Genomic DNA, 17,108 nt, shown 5'->3' with positions numbered 1-17,108 from the left:
AGTTTTTGTATTTTTAGTAGCAACGGGGTTTCACCATATTGACCAGGCTGGTCTTGAACTCCTGACCTTAGGTGATCCGCCCGCCTCAGCCTCCCAAAGTACTGGGATTACAGGCGTGAGCCACCTTACCTGGCCTTCTATTGTTGAGTTTTAAGAGTTCTTCATATGTTTTGGATATAAGTCTTTTATCAGATAGTGCTTTGCATTATTTCGCAGTTTGTGGCTTTTTTTACTCTATTAATTGTCATCTTTTGCAGACTAAAAATGTTTAATTTTGATGAGGTACAACTTACCAAGTTTTTCATTAATAGATTGTGTTTTTGGTATTGTATTTAAAAACTTATCGCCAAACCCAGTATCACCTAGATTTTCTCTTATGTTAAAGTTTTCTTTTAGTTTTGCATTTACATTTAGGTCTGTGATCCATTTGTAGTTAATTTTTCTGAAAGGGTAAGGTCTGTACCCAGGATTCATTGTTTTACATCTGGATGTCCAGTTGAAGAGACTATCCTCTCCATCAAATTGCCTTTGCACCTTTGTCAGAGATCAGTTGACTGTATTTTGTGGTTTTATTCCTGGGCTCTTCATTCTGTTCTGTTAACCTATTTATCTGTTCTTTTGCCAGCACTCTACTGTTGTGATTATTATAGCTTTACAGTAAGTTGCATAGTGTCAAGTCCTGTGACTTTGTTCTTCCTTAGTATTGTGTTAGCTATTCAGGGTCTTTGACTGTACATGTAAACTTTATCAATCATATCATCTGCAAAGACAGTTTTATTTCTTTCTGAAAGTTAAGGAATATACAGTGACCACAGTTCCTTTTGGTTGAGCTTAAAGGTCATCCTTTCCCCACCACCTAAATATCCTCTTGTTAAATTTTAAGCTGAACATGTACATGATTAACAGTGAATTTCCTGAAGAGGTCCTGTGAAGAGGAAATAAAAAAATTGAAAGAGGCAGAATTTATTAGTTTGGTTATATTTTTGTATTTTCCTTAGGTTTACATTTATTTATTTTTCTTGTTGGCATGTATTAACATTATTTTCAGTTTAAAAAAAAAATAAGGAAAGCAAAAAGTAAGCTGTGTTTATTTACCTTTCATTGAAAACAGTAATAAAAGAAAAAAATAAGATCCAGACTTTGTATGAATATTGAGTAATACTAAAATATATTTTATAAAAAGATTTTACAGCCTAATTGGGAAAACACACATTGAACATTTTTTTGGCTTTAATTTTTTTTTTTTTTTTTTTTTGAGACGGAGTCTCGCTGTGTCGCCCAGGCTGGAGTGCAGTGGCCGGATCTCAGCTCACTGCAAGCTCTGCCTCCCGGGTTTTTACGCCATTCTCCTGCCTCAGCCTCCCAAGTAGCCAGGACTACAGGCGCCCGCCACCTCGCCCGGCTAGTTTTTTGTATTTTTTAGTAGAGACGGGGTTTCACCGTGTTAGCCAGGATGGTCTCGAACTCCTGACCGTCTCGGCCTCCCAAAGTGCTGGGATTACAGGCTTGAGCCACCGCGCCCGGCCTGGCTTTAATTTTTTATTTTACTTTTTCCTCACAGCAGCCCGAGGGAACTGGCATGATAGATGAAGAGTTCACTGTTGCAAGACTCTACATTAGCAAAATGAAGTCAGAAGTAAAAACCATGGTGAAACGTTGCAAGCAGTTAGAAAGCACACAAACTGAGAGCAACAAAAAAATGGAAGAAAATGAAAAGGAGTTAGCAGCATGTCAGCTTCGTATCTCTCAAGTAAGTTACAGAACAAAATTTATTTTTTGAAACAGCCACATAGAAATTGTATTTATTGTACAAGTTTTCAGAAAAATGTGTGTCTGTAGGTGAAATTTAGTTGTTTTTTTCCTAGTCTAGCTGTAGTAAATTTGAATGATTTAACTGAGTTATATTTGCCTAGTATAAATGTGGGTTATGTATAGAAATTTACCAGAAAGATGTGACTGGTAGTAACTTGTTAAAGACTCCAGAATTCCAGGGTGGGCAAAACTGCAGGGAACCAGTTTCCTGGCAACTGAATGAATGGGGCCATTCACCACAATCGGAATTTCACAAACAGGGAAGATGATAACGTTAGATGGCGGTATCTTTAAAATTAGTATTTCATATTTGAGTCTTCAGTGCCTTAGTTTGCAAGTTATGATGACCATTTAATTAATTGATTAAATTCTTTTAACATTTCAAAATTGGCTCCTGAACATTTTAGGTTTAAATATTCCCAAGTTTATCATATATAGATAATAAAATGTTTACTGTCAAATATTCTTTAAAGTGTATGCATGAGATATGTTTTCCACTTCATACCAGTATATTTTTTCCAAAAGCATGAAGCCAAAATTAAGTCATTGACTGAATACCTTCAAAATGTGGAACAAAAGAAAAGACAGCTGGAGGAATCTGTCGATTCCCTCAGTGAAGAACTAGTCCAGCTTCGAGCACAAGGTATAGCTCCCAACTGTTTATGAGTTACATCTATGTTCTTATTTTAGTATAATTGTAGTAAACTTAATATTCACACTGACAGAATAGTAGGGATATGACTGACTTGGAATGCTAAACAAATCATACATATTAATGTTGCTTTGAAACATAATTTTTTTTTGCTGTTTTGAGACGGAGTCTTTGCTGTGTCACCCAGGCTGGAGTGCAGTGGCGCTATCTGGACTCACTGTAGCCTCCACCTCCTGGGTTCAAGCGATTCTCCTGCCACAGCCTCCCTAGTAGCTGGGACCACAGACACATGCCACCATGCCCAGCTAATTTTTTGTATTTTTAGTAGAGACGGGGCTTCACCGTGTTAGCCAGCATGATCTCGATCTCCTGACCTCGTGATCCACCCGCCTCGGCCTCCCAAAGTGCTGGGATTACAGGCATGAGCCACTGTGCCTGGCGAAATTTTTTTTTGTTTTGTTTTTTAAGATTTTGTTTGAATATGGAAATAGCCAATCTGGGGATTTCCCACAGTTATGAAGGGGGAGGGGCGTGTGTGTGTGTCTGTGTCTGTGTCTTAACATAGGGGACTTAGGAGTTACCTCATTTCTTTACCATTCCCTTAACTGTTCTGGATTAGGCAAAAAAAAAAATGAATAAACAAAGGAATACATAATACCAACACAATGGATATGACTTGTATACTAGTCTACATGTCATTGAACTGGGAGAGCAGGTGACATTTGGGTAATTTGAAGTCGAATATTGCTAAGGAAAATGCTTATTGTAAAATCCATTTGCTCCTTGGTTTATATGAGGAACCTTAAAGGCTTATTTCACTCTTCTATTTTCTCTCTATTCAAACAGAGAAAGTCCATGAAATGGAAAAGGAGCACTTAAATAAGGTTCAGACTGCAAATGAAGTTAAGGCAAGTTTGATGTCACGTATCTAATGACTTTAATTCATCAGTATTAATTTTGATTAGTCTGACTTTAACATCCTTTTCCCCCTCAAAATTTTAGCAAGCTGTTGAACAGCAGATCCAAAGCCACAGAGAAACTCATCAAAAACAGATCAGTAGTTTGAGAGATGAAGTAGAAGCAAAAGAAAAACTTATTACTGATCTTCAAGAGTAAGTATACTTCTCTAGTTAGACAGGAGGAAAGAAGCAGTTACTGATGGACACAGTATATTCTTTTTTTTTTTTTTTTGAGACGGAGTCTTGCTCTGTCACCTAGGCTGGAGTGCAGTGGCCGGACCTCAGCTCACTGCAAGCTCCGCCTCCCGGGTTTACGCCATTCTCCTGCCTCAGCCTCCCGAGTAGCTGGGACTACAAGTGCCTGCCACCTCGCCCGGCTAGTTTTTTGTATTTTTTAGTAGAGACGGGGTTTCACCGTGTTAGCCAGGATGGTCTCGATCTCCTGACCTCGTGATCCGCCCGTCTCGGCCTCCCCAAGTGCTGGGATTACAGGCTTGAGCCACCGCGCCCGGCGGACACAGTATATTCTTATTAGAAACCTGCAGTTTTCATCAAAATTACATTTTTATCTTGGAAAATAAAGAATTTTCTCATTTATGAGTAAAACTTCTAAATTCCAGGTGAAATTTTTGAAACTTTTTTTTTTTTAGATCTTTTGTTCTAAATTATTCAGTAAAAAGGAAGAAAAAAAATCCCCAACCTAAGTCCATTATTGCAAATAGATACCACAGTCTCCTCCAAATCCTTTATTTAATTTCCTTTTTTTTTTTTTTGAGACGGAGTCTCGCTGTGTCACCCAGGCTGGAGTGCAGTGGCTGGATCTCAGCTTACTGCAAGCTCTGCCTCACGGGTTTACGCCATTCTCCTGCCTCAGCCTCCTGAGTAGCTGGGACTACAGGTGCCCACCACCTCGCCCGGCTAGTTTTTTGTATTTTTTAGTAGAGACGGGGTTTCACCATGTTAGCCAGGATGGTCTCGATCTCCTGACCTCGTGATCCGCCCGTCTCGGCCTCCCAAAGTGCTGGGATTACAGGCTTGAGCCACCGCGCCTGGCCTGATTTCCTTTTTTAAAAAAATTCTTGGCTGCGTGCAGTGGCTGATGGCCTGTGACCCCAGTGCTTTGGGAGGCCGGGACAGGAGGATCACTAGAGGCCAGGAGTTCATCAAGACCAGCCTGGGCAACATGTTAGTGAGACTCCGCCTCTACACAAAACAATGTTTTAAATTAGCTGAGCATGGTGGTACATGCCTGTAGTCCCAGTGACCCAGGAGGCTGTGGCACAAGAATTACTTGAGGAGTGTTGGAGTTTTGAGGCTGAAGCAAGCTATGATTGTACTCCAGCCTGGGTGACAGAGTGAGACCCTGACTCAAAATTCTTAACTGGGAAAAACTTTTCTGGAAATTCTATGGATTTTCAAAGGTTTTTTGTTTTGTTTTGTTTTTTTTAAGTTGTCATCTTAGTTTATCTAGAAGACAGTTTCCCTGCCTCCATAACCATGTGCACATACATAGAGTTTGTGGAAGTCAGAGTCTGCAACAATTTGAGTAGGGACCAGAAGAGAGTAACACAACAAAATGATAATTAGGTTTGGGGCATAGGTCTTACTATGAGTACCTGATGGAAGTAGGCATAAGGATTCAGGAAGATGAAAGACAGAGGAGAACAAAACCATGATTTCAAACCAAAATACAAAAAATTTTGTATGCCTGCAAGTAGCCAGGTCCCTTCCCTGTTTTCCTCCATGGGGGATAGGATAGCAGAAAAGTCCTTGATGAGATTATAGAATTTAAAAGTTTGGAAATTTTAATGATGACATTGAGAAAACTATGATATTGATACTGTGTTAATTTTTTTTTTCTTTTGTCAGCCAAAACCAGAAAATGATGTTAGAGCAGGAACGTCTAAGAGTAGAACATGAGAAGTTGAAAGCCACAGATCAGGAAAAGAGCAGAAAACTACACGAACTTACGTGAGTAATTGTTTTTAATTAAAGTTTAAAAATAAAAGCTAAATTAGAGAATTATAGGCATTACCCTTGGATATAGCCAGTGGATACATATTTTACTTTGTATGGGCTAAAGGATTTTTTCTTAAATCCACTGAGTTGGTTTGATTTATATCTAAATACTTGTAATATATACTTGTATTTTAGTGAAAGCAAGGTCTTATATTTCATTGTGGTTAAGATTTAGATTTCTGTTTATCAATCTGCTTGCTGTTTCTTTATCTCCATATTACTTCAGGATCCAGCATAAAAATGAACCTAAAACAATATATTAAGTAATTTAGAAGATTTTAAGATCTATCACAAAAACTGACTTTTTGTTAAATTTTCTTTTGCATAAAAGAGCATTGTGGTTTTTAGCCTTGCCATTTTGAACAGAGGTTTTCATAGTTTATCTTTTCTTATTTTCTCAAAACTCAGTTTTCTAGAATCTTAGGTAGAAAATTCATGATTATAATTTTTCACATACCTTGAGTTTGTGAGACAATTTGCAAATGAACTGTGATATTATTAGGATAGTTGGAACATCAGGACCAGTTCAGAGTGGATTTTATGAAGATTCTGCTAACTTGCAGCTGTGATTTTGTTTAGAATACTTGATAGTTTATAATCTATAATCAGTCAGTATCATTTTGGATAAATAGCAGTATAATATATGTGGCATATTTTAAAATATAAATTAGAACCATTCCTTGTTCTTTGAATTCTGCCACATTTTATTTCATCTCTTCCATTGCTATATATGGAATGTATAACAATAAACTTGTTTTAGAAGGCATGTGAAAATTTTTTGAAATCGCCCAGGTGCAGTGGCTCACACCCATAATCTCAGCACTTTGGGAGGCCAAGGCAGGAGAATCAGTTGAGCCCAGTGTTTGAGAATCAGCCTGGGCAATATAGTGAGACCCTGTCTCTACAAAAAATTTTTAGACAGGCCTGGCTGTACATGTCTATGGTCCCAGCTACTTGGGAGACAGGTGAGGAGGATCACTTGAGCCCAGGAGGTTGAGGTTGCAGTGAGCAGTGTTTGGGACAGAAACCCTGTGTCCAAAAAAAAAAAAAAAAAAAGACAGCATGGATAAATTGTTTAAAATAGGCATCTTGTATTTATTTAAGAATTTAGCCTTTCAGATACAAAATATTTTATTCAACTCTCATGCTAAGTACAGTTTTACAGAATAAAATTTGAAAATACATGTTTGTTCTTCTACTGTTAGGGTTATGCAAGATAGACGAGAACAAGCAAGACAAGACTTGAAGGGTTTGGAAGAGACAGTGGTAAGAAAAACATGAAAATAAATAGGATTTGGGAATATTTTGTGTGTTTTTTTCTACCATGATTATTCTAAATTTAAAGTCTGAACTCCAAAAATATCACTGTTCTTAATCCAAGGCAAAAGAACTTCAGACTTTACACAACCTACGCAAACTCTTTGTCCAGGACCTGGCTACCAGAGTTAAAAAGGTAAAGTAACTATGCTGAGGTGGGTGTTTGCATAAATGGTGCTTGCTTCTAGGTAATTCTTTGTATTCAAAGTGAAATAACTTTACAGTCATGTCAATTTTTGTATAGTTAAGCTTAGATTTTTTTTATTTTTTAAATTTTCATAATCTTATTGACCTCTTTTCTCAGAGTGCCGAGATTGATTCTGATGACACCGGAGGCAGCGCTGCTCAGAAGCAAAAAATCTCCTTTCTTGAAAATAATCTTGAACAGCTCACTAAAGTGCACAAACAGGTACTAAAGAGTATATTTTCTGGTAGCTGCAAGATAGTAAAAATAAAAAATCGAGGATTGGCAAGTGAGTATTTCAATCTTTCAGAGTCCTCAGGAATGTTTATATGCTGAGCCATTTTATCAGAAATTATATAAAGAAACCACAAGTAACTTTTAGAGGAGTTAGTATTTTTAACAACCTTATTACCAAAAGAGGCAGTAAAAACATGTATTCTCATTTTCTCTTTAGGATTTTAAGACTGGATTTTCATAATTTATTCATGGTAATTTTGAAATCTCTACTACACAAGACTGCAGTTAAAATACTGCAAAGTCTTTTGGGGAGAGTGGTCTTTTTATATCTAATACCCCAGTGTGTCAAATATAATGAAGCAGTTTTCATTTCACCAGATCAGTTGTCTTACTGAAGAAACATAGCGCTATCTTGTATTGTCTTTGCTCAGTAGAGGGAGAGAACAATTCTTCCCCTAAAAAGTTAAAAGAAGCTATACCTTTGTCAATAAATAGATGTGTGTATGATTTGTAGAGATGGATGTATTCCCTGTGTGTTTCTGCCTAAATTAGATAAATGGGAAACAATATAAAATGCAGTTTTACTTCTTTTCTAAAGAGCAATTATGAAATGCTCGTACTTTTTCAAATCATCCTGTTAAATCTGGAATCCTTGTTTTGTTTGTGTACGTTTAGTTGGTACGTGATAATGCAGATCTCCGCTGCGAACTTCCTAAGTTGGAAAAGCGACTTCGAGCTACAGCTGAGAGAGTGAAAGCTTTGGAATCAGCCCTGAAAGAAGCTAAAGAAAATGCATCTCGTGATCGCAAACGTTATCAGCAAGAAGTAGATCGCATAAAGGAAGCAGTCAGGTCAAAGAATATGGCCAGAAGAGGGCATTCTGCACAGATTGGTTAGTAGAACACATTAAAACCTTTAAACCTTGCTCAATTTGAATGTTTGCGTTTAGCTGAAAACATAATCCGAATTTTATGTGTTGTCATGGTGCATCTGTCTTTATTTTCTAACTTAGCAAAGAGTGGCACTGTTGGGAGAGAGGAATAACCACATTAGCAGAACAAGAAGATAAATGAGAACTAGAGAAGCAAGCAAGAATGGTCATGGAATGGAGAAACTATATAGAGCAGTATTATTAAAGCCAAGAGAATTGCAAGAAAATAAGCCATCAGCAATGATTTAATGTTTAAGAATGATCATTAGTGGCCAAGCGTGGTGGCTCACGCCTGTAATCCCAACACTTTGGGAGGCCAAGGCAGGTGGGTCACCTGAGGTCAGAAGTTCGAGACCAGCCTGACTAACATCATGAAACCCTGTCTCTACTAAATACAAAAAAATTAGCCAGGCATGGTGGTGAACACCTGTAACCCAGCAACTTGGGAGGCTGAGGCAGGAGAATCGCTGGAACCCAGGAAGTGGAGGTTGCCAAGATGGCACCATTGCACTCTGGCCTGGGTGACGAGCGAGACTCCGTCTCAAAAAAAAAAGAAAAAAAAATGGTGCAGGAAGTGTTTTTTTGTTGTTTTTTTTTTTAGTTTGTTTTTTGAGACAGAGTTTCACTCTTGTTGCTCAGGCTGGAGTGCAATGGCGTGATCCTGGCTCACTGCAACCTCTGCCTCCCGGGTTTAAGTGATTCTCCTGCCTCAGCCTCCCTAGTAGCTGGAATTGCAGGTGCAAGCCACCATGCCCAGCTAATTTTTTATTTTTAGTAGAGACAGGGTTTTTCCTTGTTGGTCAGGCTGGTCTCGAACTCCTGACCTCACATGATCCACCTGCCTCGGCCTCCCAGAATGTTGGGATTACAGGCGTGAGCCACTGTGCCCAGCCTTTTTTTTTTTTTTTTTTTTTTTTTAATGACATGGTCTTGCTTGTCACCCATGCTGTTCTGCAATAGTGCAATTACGGCTCACTGCAGCCCCAACCTCCCAGGCTCATGCGATCCTTCTACCTCAGCCTTCCAAGGAGCCGGGACTACAGGTGCATGCCACCACACCCAGCTAATTTTTTTATTTTCTGTAGAGACAGGATTTTGCCTTATTGCCTAGTCTGATCTTCAACTCCTAGACCCAAGTGATCCACCCACCTCAGCCTCTCAACATGCTGGGATTATGCAGGCATGAGCCATTATGCCTGGCCAGAAAGATTTTTTTTAAAGGCTAAGAATTATATAGGTCCTAGAGAAAAGGATGCTACAGAAAAGAAAATGTGATGGAGAAACAAAAAGGCGAAGAAAAACAAAACATTTGGGAATTTGTTGTGAATAGAAGAAACCTTAACAGTCATTGCAGTCACATCTTAAGCTTTATTCTAAAGTCCGTCTTTGTTTTTCATATTAGCTAAACCTATTCGTCCCGGGCAACATCCAGCAGCTTCTCCAACTCACCCAAGTGCAATTCGTGGAGGAGGTGCATTTGTTCAGAACAGCCAGCCAGTGGCAGTGCGAGGTGGAGGAGGCAAACAAGTGTAAACATTTATACCTACCCACAGGTTTGTATTTATATCTGGCTTTTCATATCTGTCTGTGGAAAATTGGTTGTCAAATAGGTTTTTTGATTTTTAAAAAAATTCTCACATTGGTGTTATGATTTTTTTTTTTAACTTAAGCAATTATAAAAGTAATTTAGCTTGATCTTTTTGTATAGTTTAGATCATACTGTATATTCAAATTTGTGGTCTTAATTGTTTTGAAATCTAGCATTGGACCATTTGTAATAGCTCTTGATATTCAGTCTAATGGATGTACCATGATTTATAAACATTCCTTTTTGCTGGACATGTAATTATATAATTTTTTCCATAATTGAAATTTTCAAAAACTAAAATTTTCATATATGAAATTTGAAACTTTTTTTTTTTTGAGATGGAGTCTCACTCTTGTCACCCAGCCTTGAGTGCAATGGCGTGATCTCAGCTCACTGCAACCTCTGGCTCCTGGGTTCAAGCGATCCACCTGCCTCAGCCTCCAGAATAGCTGGGATTACAGGCTCCCGCCACCATGCCCGGCTAATTTTTGTATTTTTAGTAGAGATGAGGTTTTACCATGTTGGCCAGGCTGGTCTCAAACTCCTGAGTTAAGGTGATCCGCCTGCCTTGGCCTCTCAAAGCACTGGGATTACAGGCGTGAGCCACCGCGCCCGGCCTGAAACATCTTGTATTCCCTAACCTGTTAGAGATTATTTCCAGGAGGTTCCCAGAAATGCAGTTACAAGGAAATGTGAACATTTTTAAGGCTCTTGCTCTACATACTAACACATTGGTTTCTAAAAAGACTGCACCAAATTGCATATGAGCACAGCTTACTAACAAATTTCTGAGTTTTATTTATAATTGTATAAGTAATGTCTGTTCTTTATAGGGCATAAAACAATCACAAATTAGAAAAAACATCTAGAGATACTATACAATGTACTATATTTCTCTTTTTGGAACTTTCTGTATTAGTTTTTCAATTTAAAAGCTTAAATTGTTGATAACTATTCTAATACACTCCACCTATTTTACTACATATGCTGCTTCGTAGCCTGCATTCCCCCCACCCGCTCCAAGACAGAGTCTCGTTCTTGTTGCCCAGGCTGAAGTGCAATGGCGAGATCTTGGCTCACCGCAACCTCCGCCTTCCGGATTCAAGCGATTCTCCTGCCTCAGCCTCCCAAGTAGCTGGGATTACAGGCATGCGCCACCACGCCCGGCTAATTTTGTATTTCATAGCCTGCTTTTTAAACTTAGCAATATATTTGGAACACGTTCTTCTACAACATGATTGAATTAGTTAGCGGTTGTCTAATAATTCATCATATAGAAGGAACTCTGTAACTCTTCAGAAAGTCCCTGATGTGTATATATGCTTTGGAAATAAAATATACTAGATAATTACGAAATGATTAGCTGTTTCTGACAAATACTAAAGCAACTTTATTTTAATGTTGCTTGTTTATACTTGGACATTTGGCATAATACTGGCTCTAAATTTGAGTAGAGAATTAAGAAATATTCTGAAGGATTCACATTTCTAACAATTTTAAACATTTTGTTCACACAATGTAGAATTTAAAACAGTAGTAGAGTGAAAAGAACATGGACTGTGGAGTTCCATCCAAGTTGGAATCCTGACTCCTTTTATGAACTTGAGCAGATAAACTTTTTAATAGTTTCTTTCTCATTCTGACTTGTTTTACAGTACTTCAGCATAAAAATAAATTATGGATTCATTGCCTATTTAATGAATCTCTAAAACAACATTTTTCTACATAGCCACAATATTATCACACCCAATAAGATTATATTTTTAATATTATTTAATGCCATTCCATATTCAGATTTTTCCAATTTTTTTTACTATTCTGTACAACTGGTTTGTCTAAACCAGAGTACAATTCAGGACTGCTGTTTGCATTTGGTTTTATCCCTTAAATCTCTTCTGATCTTGAATGAGCACCCTGTTTAGTGATATTGACTTAATGAAGAGTAGACCCAGTTGTCTTGAGGGTATAATACCTTCTGGATGTTGTGTCTGATTGTTTTTATGTGTAGTCACCTTGTTCTCTCTCCCCTCTATTTCTATGCAAAAGCATTGATTAGACTCAGCATAAACATTTTTGACAAGATTATGTCATAGATAATAAGTATTTAATATCAGTAGACATACAATAGCTGGTTTTCCTGATAATTAGAGATAGCTCCTGTGTTCTTCCCCTTTGGACTAATAACTCGTTTTATTAGTAAGATGGAAGTCATTCTTAAGAATTACATGAGTTGGCGGGGTGCAGTGGCTCACACCTGTAATCCCAGCACTTTGGGAGGCTGAGGTGGGTGGGTCACCTGAGGTCAGCAGTTCAAGACCAGCCTGACCAACATGGAGGAACCCTGCCTCTGCTAAAAAGACAAAATTAGCTGGGCATGGTGGCGCATACCTGTAATTGCAGCTATTCGGGAGGCTGAGACAGGAGAATCACTTGAACCCGGGAGGTGGAGGTTCCAGTGGTCCGAGATCGTGGCATTGCACTCCAGCCTGGGCAACAAGAGCGAAATTCTGTCTCAGGAAAAAAAAAAAAAAGAATTACATGAGTTAAGATGTTACCCATCACACAGTATTCAGTAGATGCAAGCCTTTTCCTACCTTTCTGGAAGTGGGAGCTGGGCAAGGGGATTTCAAAGCATAGATATAAAGTTTATCCTTTTTGGATATTGTCCTCACATTAAAATTCATATGTCAACTTTAAACTTACCTCATTGTAGAGAGGATAGACCATACTTTTGTTAACTGTATACTGTTATATGTTAACATTATAGGTATATGTTAACTGTATACCATACTTTTGTATAGCTGATCCCTGCATAGTGACACCAGGTTAGCACATAAGGGAGATAGCTAACTCAGCCAAACTAGGTTTTTAAGATTTGAAAGTTATGGTGTAAAAATACAATTATTTACAGGTTTGTTTTGATGCTGGTCCAAGGATAGTGGTTCTTAGTTTTCAAACTCTTGTAGCCTATCTTAAACCATGATTGGGGAGTATGTGATTCACTTAAGTGATAAATTATTTAAATGTTAAATAATTTGCAGAGGTTTGTTTGTTTGTTTGTTTGTTTTGAGACAGAGTCTCGCTCTGTCGCCCAGGCTGGAGTGCAGTGGCAGAATCTCAGCTCACTGCGACCTCTGCTTCCTGCTTTGAAGCAGTTCTCCCTGCCTCAGCCTCCCGAGTAGCTGGGATTACAGGCGCCCACTACCACGCCCGGCTAAGTTTTTTGTATTTTTACTAGAGATGGGGTTTTGCCACATTGGCCAGGCTGGTCTTGAACTCCTGACCTCAGGTGATCTGCTCCCCCCTCGACTTCCCAAAGTGCTGGGACTACAGGCATGAGCCACCGTGCCTGGCGAGAAATTTTTTTAATGTTAAAAACATTTCAAGTCACTGTGTTTATTTTTGGAAAGGATGACATTTATAATACTGATACTTTTAGTTCCCAGTTTTACATGGCTGGTCTTCTGCCTTGCATAGTACTTTAAATAGGTTGAGTTTTTCTAAATGCATAGGTAAGTAGGCAGTTTAATACAAAGATGTTTAATACTACTAGAATTATTTTGCTGTTACTTTTCCTACTGTATACACCTCTTGTTTATCCCTATTCCTCTACACCTCTCCCCCTCTTTTTTTTTTTTTAAAGCTTCTGTATATATAACTAGTAGTTGCTGGTTAGTGTTGCTTGGTTTAAGGATGTCACTGACCACTGTCTGCTGGTTAAAAGATTAGCCATCTTTTTCTTTTTTAAACAAATATAATTCATAAATCAGCTTACCCATAGCTTTATTGGGGAGAATAAAAACAAAGGGAGGGGCCGGGCGCGGTGGCTCACGCCTGTAATCCCAGCACTTTGGGAGGCCGAGGCGGGCGGATCACAAGGTCAGGAGATCGAGACCACGGTGAAACCCCGTCTCTACTAAAAATACAAAAAAATTAGCCGGGCGCGGTTGTGGGCGCCTGTAGTCCCAGCTACTCGGGAGGCTGAGGCAGGAGAATGGCGTGAACCCGGGAGGCGGAGCTTGCAGTGAGCCGAGAACGCGCCACTGCACTCCAGCCTGGGCTGGGCGACAGAGCGAGACTCCGTCTCAAAAAAAAAAAAAAAACAAACAAACAAACAAAGGGAGGGCTGACCTCCCTTTAAACATTACTGCTTCTAAACAGTTCTACTTAGGCAGTAAATAAAAGGAAACCAACTCATTTAATATTGCTGTCTTTGTAATTTTGGGGAAAGTAGCCACAGTTGTTGGCTAAAATGTTTATAAACTATTGGCATATTTTATTTTCTTGTTTTATTCTTCATGATTATCTCAAACACAAATTTTGTAAAACTAAACATATTTACTCTCTATGCTTTCTCCCATTTTTAGGTATTAAAAAGTAATCGAAGTATGAAGAGGACATGGTATCAAGCAGTCATTCAATGACTATAACCTCTACTCCCTTGGGATTGTAGAATTATAACTTTTTAAAAAATGTATAAATTATACCTGGCCTGTACAGCTGTTTCCTACCTACTCTTCTTGTAAACTCTGCTGCTTCCCAACACAACTAGAGTGCAATTTTGGCATCTTAGGAGGGAAAAAGGACAGTTTACAACTGTGGCCCTATTTATTACACAGTTTGTCTATCATGTCTTAAATTTAGTCTTTTCTGTGCCAAGCTAACTGTACCTTATAGGACTGTACTTTTTGTATTTGTTTCTTGTCTATTTTTTAAATCTCAGTTATTTTAAATTACCTAGTTGCTACTGCTTCTTTTCTTTTCCTATTAAAGTTTTAGTCTTCCTTTTTTTTTTTTTTTTTAAAGAGAAAATGGAACATTTAGGTTAAATGTCTTTAAATTTTACCACTTACAACACTACATGCCCATAAAATATATCCAGTCAGTACTGTATTTTAAAATCCCTTGAAATGATATTATTAGGGTTAAAATTACTTGGATTGTTTCTGAAGTTTGCTCCTGAAAACTACTGTTTGAGCACTGAAACCTTACAAATGCCTAACTAGGCATTTGAGATTGAGCAAGGCTACTTGTTATCTCATGAAATGCCTGTTGCCGAGTTATTTTGAATAGAAATATTTTAAAGTATCAAAAACAGATCTTAGTTTAAGAGAGTTTGGAAAAGGAATTATATTTCTCTTTTTCCTGATTCTGTATTCCACAAGTCTTGATGGAGTGAAAATACCCTGCTTTATTCTGGTGAGCCTGCTAGCTAATATAAGTATTGGACAGGTAATAATTTGTCATCTTTAATATTAGTAAAATGAATTAAGATATTATAGGATTAAACATAATTTTATACTGTTAGTACTTTATTGGCTGACCTAAATTTATAGCCTGTGGAAATTGAGAAAAATGAAGAAACAGGACACATATGTGATGAATTAAAAATATATATAGGTCAATTTTGGTCTGAAATCCCTGAGGTGTTTTTAACCTGCTACACTAATTTGTACACTAATTTATTTCTTGTTTAGTCTAAAAATAGTAATTTGTTTGCAAGTCACTAATAATCATTAAATAAATTATTTTGTTGGCCATAGCCCATAATTTTGTAATTAGTACTAAGTGTATACGTATTTTTGCCACTTTTTCCTCAGATGATTAAGTCAACAGCTTATTTTAGGAAACTATAAAATAATAGGGAAAGAGATTTCACTATTTGCTTCATCAATGGTAGGGGGCGGTGACTACAACTGTGTTAGCAGAAATTCACAGAGAATGGGGATTTAAGGTTAGTCAGTAGAGAAACTTGGAAAGTTCTGTGTTAGGATCTGGCTGGCAGAATTAACTTTTTGCAAAAGTTTTATACACAGATATTTGTATTAAATTTGGAGCCATAGTCAGAAGACTCAGATCATAATTGGCTTATTTTTCTATTTCCTTAACTATTGTAATTTCCACTTTTATAATAATTTTGATTTAAAATATAAATTTATTTATTTATTTTTTTAATAGTCAAAAATCTTTGCTGTCGTAGTCTGCAACCTCTAAAATGATTATGTTGCTTTTAGGATTGATCAGAAGAAACACTCCAAAAATCGAAATGAAATGTTGGTGCAGCCAGATATAAGTAATACAGTTAACAAGCAAAAAGAGTGCTGCCACCTCTTTATGATCGTTTTCTAAGTGAAGAAACATTTGGCTGCATTCACATAGACCTGTATGTTTTGTTTTCAGTTGAAAACTTGCCTCCTTGGGCAATATTCATAAATGAAGCAGAATTTTTTTCTCTTTTTTCCGAATATGTTAGTTTCGTTCTTGTAAGATGTATCATGGGTATTGGTGCTGTGTAGTGAACAATGAATTTTAATTAGCATGTGGTTCAGAATATACAATGTTAGGTTTTTAAAAATATCTTGATGGTTCTTTTCTATTTATAATTTCAGACTTTCATAAAGTGTACCAAGAATTTCATAAATTTGTTTTCAGTGAACTGCTTTTTGTTATGGTAGGTCATTAAACACAGCACTTACTCTTAATGAAAATTTCTGATTGTCTAGGATATTGACACATTTCAATTTGCAGTATCTTTTTGACTGGATATATTAACGTTCCTCTGAATGGCATTGACAGATGGTTCAGAAGAGAAACTCAATGAAATAAAGAGAATAATATTTATTCCTGGCGATTAATTAAATTATTTGCCTAACTTAAGCAAACTAACTGCTGTGCTTAACTCTCAGTTTGTGCTTAACTCCATTTAACATGAGGTGACAGAAGAGTCTGAGTCTACCTGTGGATTATGTTGGTTTATTTTCAGTGCTTGAAGATACATTCACAAATACTTGGTTTGGGAAGACACCGTTTAATTTTAAGTTAACTTGCATGCTGTAAATGCGTTTTATGTTTAAATAAAGAGGAAGATTTTTTGAAATGTAATGACTTTCTTAAAACTTAAGTGTTACATTGATTTTACATGACTGAGTTCAGGCATGTCTTGACAGAAGAGTGACTGATACATCATTATATTTATGTATATTTTGTTTCCTAATGTCTTGCAGTCTTTTAGACAGCAGGTATTAAATGTGTAGAGCTAGAAATGAATGACCAGTCTCACCTATAAAACTTTTTTTTTTTGAGATGGAGTCTTGCTCTGTCCCCCAGGCTGGAGTGCAGTGGTGTAATCTCAGCTCACTGCAACCCTCACCGCCTGGATTCAAGTGCGGATTCAGGGACTCCTGGATTCAAGGACTCCTGCCTCAGTCTCCAAGTAGCTGGGATTACAGGCATGCGCCACCATGCCCAGCTCATTTTTGTATTTGTAGTAGAGATGGGGTTTCACCATGTTGGCCAGGCTGGTCTCGAGCTCCTGACCTCATGTGATCCTCCCGCCTCCGCCTCGAAAAGTGCTGGGATTACAGGCATGAGCCACTGCGCCCAGCCAGTCTCACCTGTATTTTACTGTG

The 17,108-nt window shown here is 37.7% G+C and overlaps 1 protein-coding gene across 1 annotated transcript in view; it reads left to right on the top strand.

Moving 5' to 3' along the window:
- Window positions 1-16,581, top strand: part of KIF5B (kinesin family member 5B) — a 48,193-nt gene extending 31,612 nt beyond the window's left edge. The window contains exons 16-26 of the mRNA XM_015146761.3: window positions 1,562-1,750; window positions 2,338-2,455; window positions 3,311-3,372; window positions 3,467-3,576; window positions 5,293-5,394; window positions 6,648-6,708; window positions 6,824-6,895; window positions 7,064-7,168; window positions 7,856-8,072; window positions 9,514-9,664; window positions 14,067-16,581. Of these exons, the coding sequence (XP_015002247.2) occupies window positions 1,562-1,750; window positions 2,338-2,455; window positions 3,311-3,372; window positions 3,467-3,576; window positions 5,293-5,394; window positions 6,648-6,708; window positions 6,824-6,895; window positions 7,064-7,168; window positions 7,856-8,072; window positions 9,514-9,644 (1,167 nt within the window). The 3' untranslated portion in view covers window positions 9,645-9,664; window positions 14,067-16,581. The remainder of the gene's footprint in view (window positions 1-1,561; window positions 1,751-2,337; window positions 2,456-3,310; window positions 3,373-3,466; window positions 3,577-5,292; window positions 5,395-6,647; window positions 6,709-6,823; window positions 6,896-7,063; window positions 7,169-7,855; window positions 8,073-9,513; window positions 9,665-14,066) is intronic.
- Window positions 16,582-17,108: the final 527 nt, after the last annotated feature.

The sequence above is a fragment of the Macaca mulatta genome, chromosome 9 (assembly GCF_049350105.2).
Source record: "Macaca mulatta isolate MMU2019108-1 chromosome 9, T2T-MMU8v2.0, whole genome shotgun sequence".
In the NCBI taxonomy this organism is placed as follows: Eukaryota; Metazoa; Chordata; class Mammalia; order Primates; family Cercopithecidae; genus Macaca; species Macaca mulatta.
The sequence above is the reverse complement of the archived record's forward strand: the minus strand, read 5'-3'. Positions and strand labels throughout refer to the sequence as shown.